This window comes from Miscanthus floridulus, chromosome 7 (genome assembly GCF_019320115.1).
Source record: "Miscanthus floridulus cultivar M001 chromosome 7, ASM1932011v1, whole genome shotgun sequence".
Classification (NCBI taxonomy): domain Eukaryota; kingdom Viridiplantae; phylum Streptophyta; class Magnoliopsida; order Poales; family Poaceae; genus Miscanthus; species Miscanthus floridulus.
The window spans coordinates 114,067,528-114,081,804 of record NC_089586.1 but is presented as its reverse complement, the minus strand read 5'-3'; the positions used below and the strand labels follow the sequence as shown (position 1 = coordinate 114,081,804).

The window sequence follows — 14,277 nt, the reverse complement described above, 5'->3', positions numbered from 1 at the left end:
CAGAACAACTGATCCTCATCAATTATATATAGCACACCCTCACCCTCTTCATTAATTGTATCAGCGATCTATAGTCTGTCCCAATCAACACCTCCATAACATTCTACAGTCTATGAACTGCCAAGGACATCATTGCTTCCTGTTCTACAGGCTTATTATTGCTACCAGCATCTCCTAATTTCTTCTGCTGCATCTACACTAACGTCAGACTCCTCATGGAGCCTGGAGAAATTAGGAAAAAATTATAGTGTTAGAAACCTATTGGACGAGGATCACTGTATTAACTTCTCCAAACCCAGTTAGGAGGAATACAAACACTGAAATAAAGAGGAATCATACCGAATGAGGTCCCTCTATCTGCAGTCTATCGGGGAAGGTCACGGTATCAGCGCTTGCAGAAGAAGCAGCAACAACAGTCTAGAACCCGAACAGATTCTACAGCTCTCCTTAAAATGAGAGAAAAAAAAACGGTCTAGAACAGGAGAGGGAGCGCGGGGAGGGGCAGCACCGTGGGGAGCTCACAGGGGGGCGTGGGGGCCTGCTTGCCGTGGGCGGCGCTCGCCGTGGGGGCTGCTCGCATCGGAGTGGGACAGGAGCACCGCGCCCCGCTCGATCCGTTCTCCGACTACCTCCGTTCCGTCCAGGCACGAGGCCAGTGAAAGAAAATATAAGGGGCAGGGGTAGAAGAGGAATAAAAAGAGCCTAAAAACATGGGATGGTATTTTAGCGGATGAGTCGCGTTCCTAATCATAAACTGACGAAGCGCCGTTGTCACCGAAGCCCACTTGCCGTGATGGTCTCTATTTCTCAAAAAGCTCCACGCTCGCCGGCAGGTTCGGGCTGCCTTCCTCCCCAATCCAGCGGCGGCCGCACGGCTCGGCCTCGGTCCTACAAAAAACCACCTCTCCTCCTCCACTTCCCCCTTTCCTACCTTCTTCTCCTCTTCCACCTCAAACCCTCGCCGCAAGAAAGAAAGAAGAGGTCAATCAAATCGAACCAAAACCTCCCGACCCCACAGGGCCAAGCCCATCGCCATGGTGGTGTACACGCAGGAGCATGTGTACAGGCACCCGTGGGACCGGGTGACGGCGGCGGCGTGGCGCAAGTTCACGGACCCGGCCTCCCGCACGGCGCTCTCCCACGTCGCCGACGTCCACACCCTCCACCGCCGCCTCGACTCCGACACGGGCCGCCTCCACGCCGCGCGCTCCATCACCGTGCGGTCCCCGCCGCTCCCTTTCATCCTCCGCCGCCTCCTCCCGTCCGCCGCGGCGTCCCCGAACGGCGCCGCGCTCTGCCACTGCGTCGAGACCTCGCTCGTGGACGCCCAGCGCCGAGCCATGGACGTCGTCGTGCGCAACGTCAGCCTCCGGGGCCTCATCGAGGTCGAGGAGCGCGCCTCCTACAGGCCACACCCGGACCGGCCCGACGACTGGACGCAGTTCAGGCAGGAGACCACGATCCGGTGCCGCCCGCTCGCGGCCCTCGCCGCCGTCGCCGAGAAGGTCGAGACCCGGTGCGCCGAGAGGTTCCTGCAGAATAGCGCCAAGGGGAGGGAGGTCGTCGAGCGTATCTGCCGGTACCTCGAGGCCGAGTCCGCCGGCGCCGCGCCCTCCGTAATCTGATCTGGTTTGCGCATCCTTACTTGATCCGAACGGATCCAAGGGTTCCTCGATCTGTGCTGTGTGCGCACGGACAAATCGAACCCCGCCTGCTAGGCGCTTGTTTTACTTTTCTTTATTTCTTGTGTATGATGAAATGATGATCTGAATTCGGAATAGAATAAAGCTTGTGGCCATAGACTTACTCCTTCTGTTGTCTGTGGAACCGTTTTAAACCCCCCTGATTTTGATCATGCACCTTGCCAAATTCTAATCTGCCAATAATTTCAAAAAGATTATATTCTGCCATGAAATCACTGGTGTTTATTGTGCTATTTTGGTTGACTGAATGGTTAATGCTCATGCTTTGATTTTGATTAGATTTAATAGGTGTCGCTATTCATAGAAAAGGCGAGGTCATTGATCTGTTGATTTTTGAAGCTGGTACCTAGTTCTGTTGTTCAGACTGTCCCCTTGGTTGATTGGTAAGAATAGTATATGACATCGTGAAATACAATGCTTTTTCTTGACAGTTGAATTGCACCATTTGAGTTCCATATCTATTTAATGGTAGATACCCCGCGTAGCTTTGTCATAGGCTTTGGTAATTCTTATGTCTGTGGAACCATTTTGGCAACCTCGTCCTCCCCCCTCCAACACTTTGTGCTTGCTCTTGTAAATTTGAGATGCTTTGATCTATTCAAGGCCGTGTCTATAGAAAACAGAAAGTCTAGCACTGTGCCATTCTTGAAGCTGGGTACGTACTGTTTAATGGTAGATACCCCGCATAGCTTTTTGTCATAGACTTCGGTAATTCTTTTATCTGTGGAACCATTTTGACAACCTCCCCCTCCCCCTCCCCCTCCAACTTTATGCTTGCTCTTGTAAATTTGAGATATTGCATAAGCTATATGAATATTGGTGCTTTGATCTATTCAAGGCCATGTCTGGAGAAACCAGAAAGTAAAGCAATGTGTCCTTCTTGAAGCTGCGCACAGTAGTTTGTCTCCTTTGTGCATTTGGTTTATTGGTAAGAATGGCATGACATATAATCTACAGTTGTAACATATTGTAACATTACAAATCTACAGTTGTAACATATCATAAGTTTCTCCATGGTTTTTCTAAGTCATGTATCTATTAACTACCATAAGATTAGCCTTCTGTTGCTTCCTGGAGCCGTGGATTCCTGGGGTTATGAACTTAGATATTATAGGCTGCTTGTGCTTGTACTATTGTGGATGAGTAGTGGGGTTCAACTACTTCAGTTAATCTACTCAGTTGGCATAAATTGAGAATTGATTTAAGCCACTATGCCAGTCATAGCTTAAGTAACTATAATAATACCTCTTCCAACTAATCCATTATGTGATGCTCTTAATTTCGAACAAATTTCATTAGGTCTGTGTTTTCAATCATGTAAAGTCTTTAATAAGTATGGAATCTCTCTGCCAGCATGGATATCACTTTGATGCCGTCTTGCAACCACATTTGTACTTCATAGACCAAGCTACTGCATCCCCATGTATGATGTATCTTTACCTGAAGCTCCAACTTTCTTCTTGCTGTTTATCTTACTCCATAGATCGTGAAGATACTTTAAATGTTTTTATTCACCATCTTTCAGAGCGTAGTTCTTTAATCTTTACTACAAAGTAACAACGTGGTTGTGGGCAACTGCTAGTTCAGAAATCTGGAATGGTTTAGGCTGCCCTTTATAATCTTATTCATTTGGCAGGAAATTGTGAAACAACATGCTGGCTTCTTACCACTGTAGTCAACTGGTTTTCACTTGTTTGTTCCCCCTGAACTTTATGGTTGCAACATCTTTCAGATTATGAAATCTGTGCAGTCTATGCGTGTTTAGAATTTATTATTAGCCATATTTGACCCTGGCTACAATTTTTCACGAGGCGGTGATCTGAAATTTGGACCACTGCTTTATTATCACAGGGACTGCTGCTTCGTTTTCACAGTGATATGTATCAACTTCTATTACATTACATGATTGGCCACTGTTATCAACATTTGTGAACTGGTTTTGTGCGATAAACAGTGGTAAAATAAAGTAATTTCTGCGGTTGTAAATTGTAATGGTCAATGCTTCAATGCTGCCTTTGGCTTGGGCGGAGTGAGGCTCTCTGGTATCTGCAGATATGAATATGTGATTAGGCTATTGCCTGAGGCTCTCTGGTATCTCCGTATGTGCTGATGTGATTAGGGTATTGCCGTTTGCGGTCATGAGCTAATCAATAACCTTTTATTTTCTGATTCTGAAGATCGTGACCTTTTATTTTTTCCGATTCTGAGGACCGAGACTTGACTTGGCTTCGATGATATTTTATAGTAGTCGTTTCGTCTGTCGAATGTTATCAGTACCTTCCAGGATCACAACACACGCTGCGCTTTCTGTTTGGCTTCGGAGGAGTCGCAATTCGGTTAGTCAGTTTGCATAGTTCCCCGTTCCAGATGATTATAATGCACAAAAATCTCATCGTGTTTGTGTTACAGTTATTGTGTTGCTCTTGCTCGTTTTTTTTTTAAAGGCCTCTTGCTCGGTTGATGGCAACTCGGCAGCTATCTGGAACTGAACTGCTTTATCAAAGCCAAACTGAAAATCTGAAAATCACGATCAACCAGCCACCGAAGCCAACGTCTCAAGAAACGAAACATATGGGACAGCCAACTCTTTACCGATAATAGCTCGCAAGTCGCAAGTAGTCAACATAACAGTAGGAGTCTAGTAGAGACGATTCGAAAAAATAAATGAAAATAGAGATCGGGACCTTACCTAAATGGGCCTAATTCAGTACACATGGGTTGGGCATGTATGTGCGCGGGGAGGCCCGAAACATTAGGTAGCCCTAACTCGCGTCGCTATAAAAGGGCGACTCTGGCGGCCGGAATTAGGGTGTATCTCCGCCGCAACCTCCCTCGAGCCCGAGCAAAGAAGAAAGGCGGACGCGGCGCCGGCGGCGGAGCGGAGATGTCGGAGAGGAAGCGCGGCGCCGGCACCCGCAAGGATGAGGTGGTGACCCGCGAGTACACCATCAACCTCCACAAGCGCCTCCACGGATGGTAATTGCCCCCAGGCTTCTCTTCCATTCCGAAGCTTTGCGGTAGCAGCAGAGTAGATCCGGTAGATCCGCGTGTTGGAGAGCATAGCGTTGTTCTATAGCTGTGCTGGGCTTGTATGTGAGATGCTGGTGCGGAGGGTTGCGGCCTGTGAGCACTATGTGGGCTTGCGAATGGTTGATACACCTGATTGGATCAAGTATCCTTTACCAGCTAGAGTACTGTCGGGATCACCTGACCGAGCGGGAATAGCTTCTAGTTGATCTTGCTCTTGTATCTGATCCCACATTTATCTCGCGTTTGACTTCTTGATTTGCTCTGTGAGTAGTGGCATGTGTCATTTTGTTTTGTGGGTGCCGTTCGATTAGGTGCTACGCGGGTATAGTCAGGTGTTGGCTGAACACAGTTACATGCCCGGGATATGTAATCTGCTCATCGTTACACATATTGCTTCTCGTAATGCTACTATGTGTTCCATTTGGGCAGTATATTTTTCTCCCATGATAGTTTCATTGGGTCATAGTATTTATTTAAAGATGTATGATACAGTAATATGTTTTGGGTTGTCCGGTCATAGTCAGGTATCTGTCTTATACAATCTTGTGGTTGATACAGTTACATGACTGGTACACAGATGCCACTCATCGTTACTCGTGTTGCCTTCACTTGCTTCATGTGTTACATCTGAGTGCTACATCCATTTAAGAGCGCTCTATATTGCTCTTGTATAATTTTGTCCACTATAGGTTAGAAATACCATGTGACCCAATAATATGGCTGCAATGTATTGTCCGGACATAGTCAGGTATCTGTCAAATGCAATGCTGTGGTTGATACAGTTACATGTCCGGTAGAAAGACGTCATTCATCGTTACACATGTTGCCTTTACATGCTGTCATGTGTTCCATTTGGGTGCTACATGCATATTGCAGAAGTACAATATCTTGATGTTTCATTTCTTATTTATTGAATTTCTTTTGGACAGTCAAAATTTTATCATATGCTGTATTGCAAATCAGGCTTAAATTGATCTGTCAGTTTAATGATCACTAATCAATCTACAATTGTATACAGCACCTTCAAGAAGAAGGCCCCAAATGCCATTAAGGAGATCAGGAAGTTCGCCCAGAAGGCCATGGGTACTACTGATGTCAGGATCGATGTGAAGCTCAACAAGCACATCTGGAGCAGTGGTATCCGGAGTGTGCCAAGGAGAGTACGTGTCAGAGTTGCCCGCAAGAGGAACGACGAGGAAGACGCGAAGGAGGAACTCTACTCTCTGGTCACAGTTGCTGAGATCCCTCCGGAGGGTCTGAAAGGTTTGGGAACTAAGGTTGTTGAGGATGAGGATTAAGTCCACGATGGATTCAATCATCTAGCACTTAATGCTTTCCGTGAGAGCAAATTTAAGAATGCTGCTTCAGATTATTGTTATCTACTGCCGATGACTTATGTGATAGAAGATTCGAGACTTTGCTCCTTTCAAGTGCTTGAAATTTTGACTACTTTGCCTGGCTGTCTGTCAATCTGTGCTTGTACAACCCCTATCGTGGCCATCTGTGTTTCGAGTTCTTGATGCACGAAAGGGTGCGTTTGTGCAATCGGTTTCATCTCCATTCGTCCTAATAACTCAACTGTTTGTTTGAGGGGGTGTTCGGTTAGCCCGTTCTCGGCCTGGAACGGCCAGGAATAATTCCCACGCAAGGGGGGTGTTTCCCGGCCTGGAACGGCTAGGAATGATTCCCACACTATGTAAATTAAAGAAGGAATTGTGTGGCTGAGAATTATTCTTAGGTAACCGAACGAAGCCTTGAAGCGCCACTGTTTGTTACAAACAAATAGTAGTGCCATAACAGGTGGCACATGCCACGGCCAGGCATATGAACATGTTGGTCACACGCTACGGCCAGGCATATTAACATCTTATTATCTGATGATCCACGGCCTGTCATATTAACATCTGATCTGATGATCCACGGCCATTCATATTAACATCTGATCTGATGATCCACGGCCAGGCATAATAACATGGCTGATGATGCAAACAGGAACAAGGGTGGGAATCATTTTTCATAATGGCTTCGTAAAAACATGATAGGAAGACGAGAAAAAAAAAGAATTGATACAGCTCTAAGGAACTTCTCAATTGTCAAAAATATCAGCCAAAAATCACGGCACATTTAAATGGGGTAATCACGGCACATTTAGATGGGGGTCTTTGAGCAGAACAAGCGCATATGCCCATCACTCCTTGGCAATGAATCTGTGACAGAAGTGAAATGAACCGTAAGATCTAAAAACTAACTGAGGCAACAAGTAACTGTAGCATAATAGAGCAGAACTTTCCATATCTCATTCTTGATTATTGAATAATGACATGAGTATGAAGTTCGTTCAAAGAAAAAAAATAATGACATGAAGATAATGTTGTCAATTCCTATTAGCGCAGAATAATGCTGTTTCTGAACCTTGCAACAACTCTAGGAAGCAGAACAGAAACACTCGTGTAACACAGCAATGCTATATATTGACACTTGAGTTTGGCAAAGGATGACAACAACTCAGTTGCTGACTCCATAGCTTGAAATAAAATCTCAAGACATCAGTCGCCATATATGACAGGATGTTGGGATGCATTTCTAGTGGTACATGAGTTACTCCCTACGGTCACAACTCACAACTCCATATATGAAAGGATGTTGGGATAATGGGATGCATGTCTAGTGGTACATGAGTTACTCCCTACGTTCATAACTGATGATATTTTGGACAGCTAGTTAGACCTGCAACCAGCTACAATTTCCTGTTGGAAACGTTAACTATATCTGACATAATGGTAAACTAGCAAGAAGCTTAGGGCTGGCCATATTTAGATATTGGTCAAAACTGTTTAACAATTATTGCCTGCAAATAAAGAGCATATATAAGAAACTACATGTGACTACTGCACCAAACATCTCAACTGGTTCGATTTGAACCCAAAACACAAGCTTGGTGCCGAAGGTCATCTTCCAACACCAACTAGTGTAGCTCTTCAGACAGAGCTACCTGCAGCAAACCAAGCTGACTACAGATAAGAAATGTTATGCCCTTACTGTTCGGAGTGTTTGTGCTTTTAGTTCAAATGCATTTGAGTTTTGTAGGCTTAAATCTTGATCCACCTAAGACACGCTACTAAAAACTATAGATGCCAGTTTATTTGCCAATGAACAACTACAGCATTTCGTTCAGCACCTAATCAGAGGAGTTATACCAATGCATAGTAATATACCTCTGGATCAGTTGATCAGAACTCAGAAGTAGACGGCCATCTGAACACCCTTCTCCACGAATCCGCACTTGGCATAGTAGGCACGCAGCTCGGGGGTGCAGTCGAGGATGACCTTGTAGCAGCCGGCGTCCCTGGCGATCTCCACGAGGCGGCGCACGATGCGGAGCCCGAGATCCCTGCCGCGCGCGGCGGCATCGACCACCACGTCCTCCACGTGCCCCACCTTGCCGCCGCCTCGCAGGAACTTACGCTCCACGAAAAGGCACCCTGTCGCGAGGATCAGCCGGTCCGAGGCGGAGGGATCCTCGGCCACGAGGATGACGTGGTCGTCGCCCTGCGCCGCGAGCTCGGCGAAGCGCGTGGCGAACTCGGATGGGGTGAGGTCCGGACAGGCGGAGAGCTGGGAGAGAAGGGCAACGAAGCCCCTCTCGTGGTCGGAAAGCTCTAGGCGACGGATACGGATGGGATCGTTCGTTTCGCCGGCGGCGGTGGGTTCCGGCGAGGTGGATGCCATTTGGGTCCGCAAGCTTGGGTGGGCCGTGGGGGACAGAGTCGTTTCGCTTCAGGTTTGAGAATCTTCTGTTTGTGTGCACCACATCGCAATACCCGTCCGTTCGCTGCCGCATGAGCGCTCAGGATTGAGTATAGCAGAAAGCGGGATGTGGATGTGCTACCTCGAACCACAAAATGGTTAAAAAAACAGTGTTTCAAATAGCAAGTTATAGCGGCAGCCATAACAATATCGTTGTACTAAATCCATCCTAAATTAGGATTACGAGACGTTTTGTATAGTACTTGTGTATAGCAAATGCAAGTATCTAGAAAAGTCAAAATGTATTATAATTTAAAACCAAGAAAGTACTAAATACCAGGCTATAGTAATACTATAGCGCCTGAGCAAACCCTTCGCTAGATGATATAACCTGCAATTTAAAACACCGATAAAACAAATGGTCCTAAAATTTTTAATTCCATGCCAATTTAGTTTGGTAGTACTAGGATCACGTATATTAAATAACAAGTTATAGCGGCTCTCGTTAGTTTATCACAACTTTCTACTAAAGGGGCCTACAGCATTTCGTGAGAAGCTCTACTCAATCGCTATAGCCTGCAATTCAAAACACTAACTAGAATATGTGTTCCAAACTAAGTAATATTGTGGTGCCTATATTTTTAATAACACTCCCTATGGTTATTTTCATTCCATTATTTCTTGTCATGGTGTTGCTTATTAGCTGATTACTTTATGGCAATCAATCCAAAGCATATCTATATACATATAAATAAAAAGGCAAAATTTTAGCCCTTTTTTTTTTGTCTAGGCCGTTTTTCGTCTAGTCCATTCTAATCTAGACCAACCGTCCAGCCCACTCGCTGGCGCCTGGCCCATTCACTTGCGTTCAGCTCTCCTGGCGCTGCTGCTGCATCCGTTCCGTCCCAGGCCGCCGTCCCGCAGGCAGCGTGGGCAGAAGGCATCCTTGGGCGATGCAGAGCGCGATGGCCTGCACTGCGAGGCCGTGGCTGACCGCGAAGCGCCGCGTGGCGGAGGATGTCAATAAGGCTTATAAGGGCACAAAGGCGGCGGCGTACGCTTTGCTGTAGGGCGCCGTGAAGAGGAGCGCGAGGTAGCCGCAGCGCAGCAGCAGGAGGGACGCGTACACGAAGTTCCCAGTGGAGAGGCCTGACCGCGCGGAGAGAGGCACGCCGAGCGCGAAGGAGAAGCGGCCCGCGGCGTCCGCGTGGGCGCACCAAAACTCGAATGCGTTTCTGTTTCCTGACCGTCTAGGCCCCGTGAAAAGCCAGAGCTTTCGCTCCGCCACGAGAAGGGCGGCAGGGCCGACTCCGAGGAGGAGCAGAGCGCCGCGTCGTCGCCGTTCTCCGTGTGCAGACCGTCTGGCCGTCCAACATGGACACAATGACCTTCTCGGCCGCCTCGTACGCGCGCTCCTCGAGATCCTCGTCGTCATAGTCCGGCGACAGGTCGGGCAATAGCGGGCGCACGCCTCCTCGACGGCCCTGGATGCGGCCGCGGCGAAGGCGGGGGTGGAGGCGGCGTCCCCAGCACCGCCGGCGGAGGCATCCATCAAGATGCGTCGCGAGGACCTCGACGACGCGAGCAGCGGGTAAGGCACGTGGTCAGCACGTGCCCGCCTCGGTTCAGGATGCCCAACGAGATTTATTTTGTTCTTGTCTGTTTCCTTTTTCTTATAAAATAAATAATAAATATGGTATTATGAGTCTTTGAAATTTTTACCTTTTCTTAATATATAAATATCCATCACTATATAATTTTGATTAAAAATAAAACTTATTCTTATTAAAATATTGATTAGTCAATAGTCCAACTAATCAAGTCGTGGACTGAAATCTTAATTAGTTTGTCATCTAATAATTTAATCAAAATAAATGTATCCCCGTGTTGCACGCATGTACGTACCAGTGTACTGCTTGATAAGGAGTGCCATGTAGAAATTAATAGAGGTCTCCATGATAATCATCAACTGATAGACCAATCTTTACAAAGACGGCTACTGACTCCTTACAAACTTTAATCAAATATTAAAATTAAATATTTTTATGGATCCTCAAATGAATTCATGAAACTAGATATCTAACTCACCAGACATTAATAGTATGACAATTAAACTTACAATATATTTACATATAAATATTTTTGTACCTTGTAACGGAAGAAAACATCTATTAAGATTTAAGGTTGTATTTTAATTCGATACAAACTTTACTAGATATTACCATATTATTGTCAATATTAACTTATTATATATTATGCATGCTTGGTCATCATAAAATAAAATATAGCTTTTCAAATTTTATATGCTGATAAAAAATATATATAGACATGTATATTTTGTTTTCGATTTACATTAACATTAACGTTTGATTTGATAGTTTTTTTCCTCTCCCGTTGCAATGCACGGGCACATTTGCTAGTACATTCTAAAATAAAAGGGGAAAGTTGGTTGTATATGGCCAAAGAAAACCATTTTGGGGACCAGTCAAATATATTTATCATGTGAAATATCATTCAAAGAATAAACATTTAACTTAAACCATTTCATCACATTTGTGGTTAACCCCATCAGTTAGTGGCTCCAATGCCTTGGTTTTATAGCTTCAATGGGTGGCCTTCCCTATTCTCCATCTCGATGCAGCACAAGAGGGGGATGGCATAATGGCCGGTGAATGTCATTAGCATGTTCTCCGCGATAAAAAAAACATCACCCATGGGGTCTTAGCTAGCGCGACCGCCATGGGAGCACTTGAGGAGGCCCTCTTCTTTGTCGTCGTGGTTGTCACATTTGCGTGCGAGGATGAGGACGATGACCTCGAGCTCCTCGTCAAGGAGGCTGAAGCTGCACCGCCACTAAGGAGGAGGATGCCATAGAGCTGGGTGTGCAGCACACATGTTGTTCATGTGGGTATCAATGAAGACAAGTGTCATGAGTGGGTGAGGTGAAAGGATCAAGATGCCAAAGAGAGGGGGTGAATTGGGCTAATTCTAAAATTCTTTGCAATAGTTAAACCCTACACTTAGTCCACTTCACCACTTGTGCCTAGAATGTGTTTCTAATGTTCTGCCGCACAAAAGTTTTACAACCTAAGTTCCAATCCCTACTCTAGCATGGCAATTCTATGAATGTAAAGACAAGAATTGAATTGCTCAAAGTAAATGCTTAAAGTAAAGAGAGAAGGAGAAAAGCGACGATATTTTGCCGAGGTATCAGAGAGTCGCCACTCCTCACTAGTCCTCGTTGGAGCACCCGCGCAAAGGTGTAGCTCCCCCTTGATCCGCGCAAGGATCAAGTGCTCTCTACGGGTTGATTCTTCGACACTCAGTCGCGGTGAATCACCCACAACCGTTCACAACTTGAGTTGGGTCATCCACAAGCTTCACTGGATGATCACCAAACTCTCAATCACCACCAAGCCGTCTAGGTGATGGCAGCGGTGGATCCAACTCATGAGATTAGGAGGGGCTCTTTCTTCTTCTCCTACCTTCCATCCCTTACCTTCTTCTTCTTCATTCTTCCTAAAAATCAAGGAGGGGCTAAGGGGGGCTCCATTGTCTGAACAGCGATAGGAGGGCTTGAGCCCGCCTGCCCCACCGCTAGATCCACCGCTAGGTGATGGCGATCACCAAGAGTAATAAGCAAAAACTCTCACTTGACCACAACAAGTCTAATGAGAAGGATGGATGCATACTTGCTACTCTCTTGTTGCTAATGAGGACTTAATCTTGGATTCTCAAATCTCAATCACCTCACTAGGTTCTTGCTCTCCTTGGCACTCTCAAAGGTATTTCTTAGCTGTTGAAATGGACAAGAGTACTCCCTTGAATGAATAGAGAAAGTATTTATACCCCCTCATTCAAAATGAACCGTTATGTGCCTCTGCGGGGTAACCGAACGCTCCGGCCAGTTCTCCCCGCCATTGAGCCATTAAGTTGTGACCGGACTAGGACCTATGTCTGGTCAGCACTGACCGGACATGTCCGGTCATGAAAACTGCTCTCTAGAACCTTACTGATGTTGACTGAACTCTGGCACCCAGCGTCCGGTCACTTTGCCGCTCAGTGTTCGGTCAGTAGCCGGAACCTGACCAGCGTCCGGTCAGCATTGACCGGACGCGTCTGATCAGGATTCTCCCTCTCTGGAACCTTACTAGAGTTAACCGAACTCTGGCACCCAGCGTCTGATCACATTTCACTCAGCATCCGGTCGCATCCAGACGACTTCACCTTGATCAAATGAACTGACCAGACTCTACGCCAATGTTCGATCACACCAGAACCAGCGTCCGATCAACATTTGACCCTCCATTCACTTCCAACTCGAAATCATATGTGAATGAAGTTTTCTCCAATTGATCTAAGGGCTATTTAGGAGCTACCTAGTGCTAGATTTGACAAGTGTGCACCACACCTAACCCACTAGACTCACCTAGGTCAAGCTACTAGTCCATACCCCCTTAATAGTATGATCAAAGGAAAAACAAAGTCCTAAACTACTCTAAGTGTCTCTTCAACACCAAACGACACTTAAAACTAGTCCATCCTTAACCTTGTCATTCATCCTTTGAAAACCGAAATGATTTCCATCGTAGAGGCATGACAACCATGATTGCCCAATCAATTGTCCTTACCATGACCTAACTTAATTGCATCTGCAAAACACACGTTAGTCATAGTAATATCGTATTATCATTAATCACCGAAACCTAACTAGGGGCCTAGATGCTTTCCATCTCTCCATTTTTAGTGATTAATGACAACACAACCTCGAGTATGTAAAAGAGATGAGGTTTTCAATATGCTTGGTTCATATAAGCTTTTGATAATAAGAGCAAAAGAGGTAGGCAAGCTTATATGACCTAAGCCAACATGGTGTACTCAATAGATATGAAATAAGCATGAGTACAAGAAATAAAGCTCATTTGTATCAGAGTAAAACGTGGAAGCAAAGCAAATGAGCATATCCAAGTGACATGACATATATAAAGATCAAAGTAGAGAGCACACATGTCACATATCACATTAATATCACTATCCCATAAATATCATGTTCTATGCATGAAACTAAACATGAATGCATAATAGTGTATCACACATAAAAAGCCAAATATAATAAATAAGCTCCCCCTAGATATATCGCTCCCCCTATGTCTATCATACTCAATCCCTCTCCTCCTTTGGCATCAAACACCAAAACCTAAGGGTCGGTCGGTGGGGCTGGAGCAGACGAGTTGGGCGTAGAGTCACGGCGAGTGATCTGAAACTAGGTAGCATCATCATCTGATCCTGAGCTCTAAGTAGTCTGACCCTCTGTCGCTGGAAGTAACACTGAAGCGGTCTTGGTTGGATCTAGGACTGGTGTGGCCTGTGACTCTGCAGATATGACTGTAGCAGGTGGCTCTGATGATGCAACTGATGATGGAAGCATCTCTATAGTCCTAGTAATAGGAGCAACTATGGAAGGACCAGGGACATATAGATCTGGCAGTGTAGGCTGCCCTGTCAACTCACTGAAGGTAGCACCAAGGCTTCTAGAAACTGGGGTGTCTGTCACAAGCAATGACGAAGTCTAAGCCGACGTGAAGCTCATATGTAGAGGTGTGAATAAAAGACCCTAGGCTGGCACTAGCGAAGGAAACCACTAGGACACCTATCCTGTAGGTGAAGCGAACATGGTAGCTGGCTATCCCTGACTCTGAAGCCCACTATGCTAAAAACCGGGAGTCACTGTAGTGGTGGCAGGCTGTTCGAGCTGAGAAGTAAGCTATGGTAGTGGAGCCCCAATAGCAGATATGAC

General features: G+C 45.9%; 3 protein-coding genes across 3 annotated transcripts; 2 read left to right on the top strand and 1 right to left on the bottom strand.

Moving 5' to 3' along the window:
- The first annotated feature begins 811 nt into the window (after positions 1–811).
- Positions 812–1,837, top strand: LOC136467623 (uncharacterized). The gene has a single exon (XM_066466385.1). It carries the CDS (start codon positions 1,035–1,037, stop codon positions 1,623–1,625), a length of 591 nt encoding a protein of 196 aa, XP_066322482.1. The 5' UTR covers positions 812–1,034; the 3' UTR covers positions 1,626–1,837.
- A 2,445-nt stretch (positions 1,838–4,282) lies between these two features.
- LOC136467625 (large ribosomal subunit protein eL31-like) lies at positions 4,283–6,203 on the top strand. The gene is made up of 2 exons (XM_066466386.1): positions 4,283–4,679; positions 5,752–6,203. The coding sequence occupies exons 1-2, from the start codon at positions 4,417–4,419 to the stop codon at positions 6,029–6,031; spliced, it is 543 nt and encodes a 180-aa protein (XP_066322483.1). The 5' UTR covers positions 4,283–4,416; the 3' UTR covers positions 6,032–6,203.
- Positions 6,204–6,312: 109 nt separating this feature from the next.
- LOC136467626 (probable glucosamine 6-phosphate N-acetyltransferase 2) lies at positions 6,313–8,592 on the bottom strand. The gene is made up of 2 exons (XM_066466387.1): positions 7,949–8,592; positions 6,313–6,940 (listed from the first exon to the last, which is right to left on the bottom strand). The coding sequence occupies exon 1, from the start codon at positions 8,460–8,462 to the stop codon at positions 7,971–7,973; it is 492 nt and encodes a 163-aa protein (XP_066322484.1). The 5' UTR covers positions 8,463–8,592; the 3' UTR covers positions 6,313–6,940; positions 7,949–7,970.
- Positions 8,593–14,277: the final 5,685 nt, after the last annotated feature.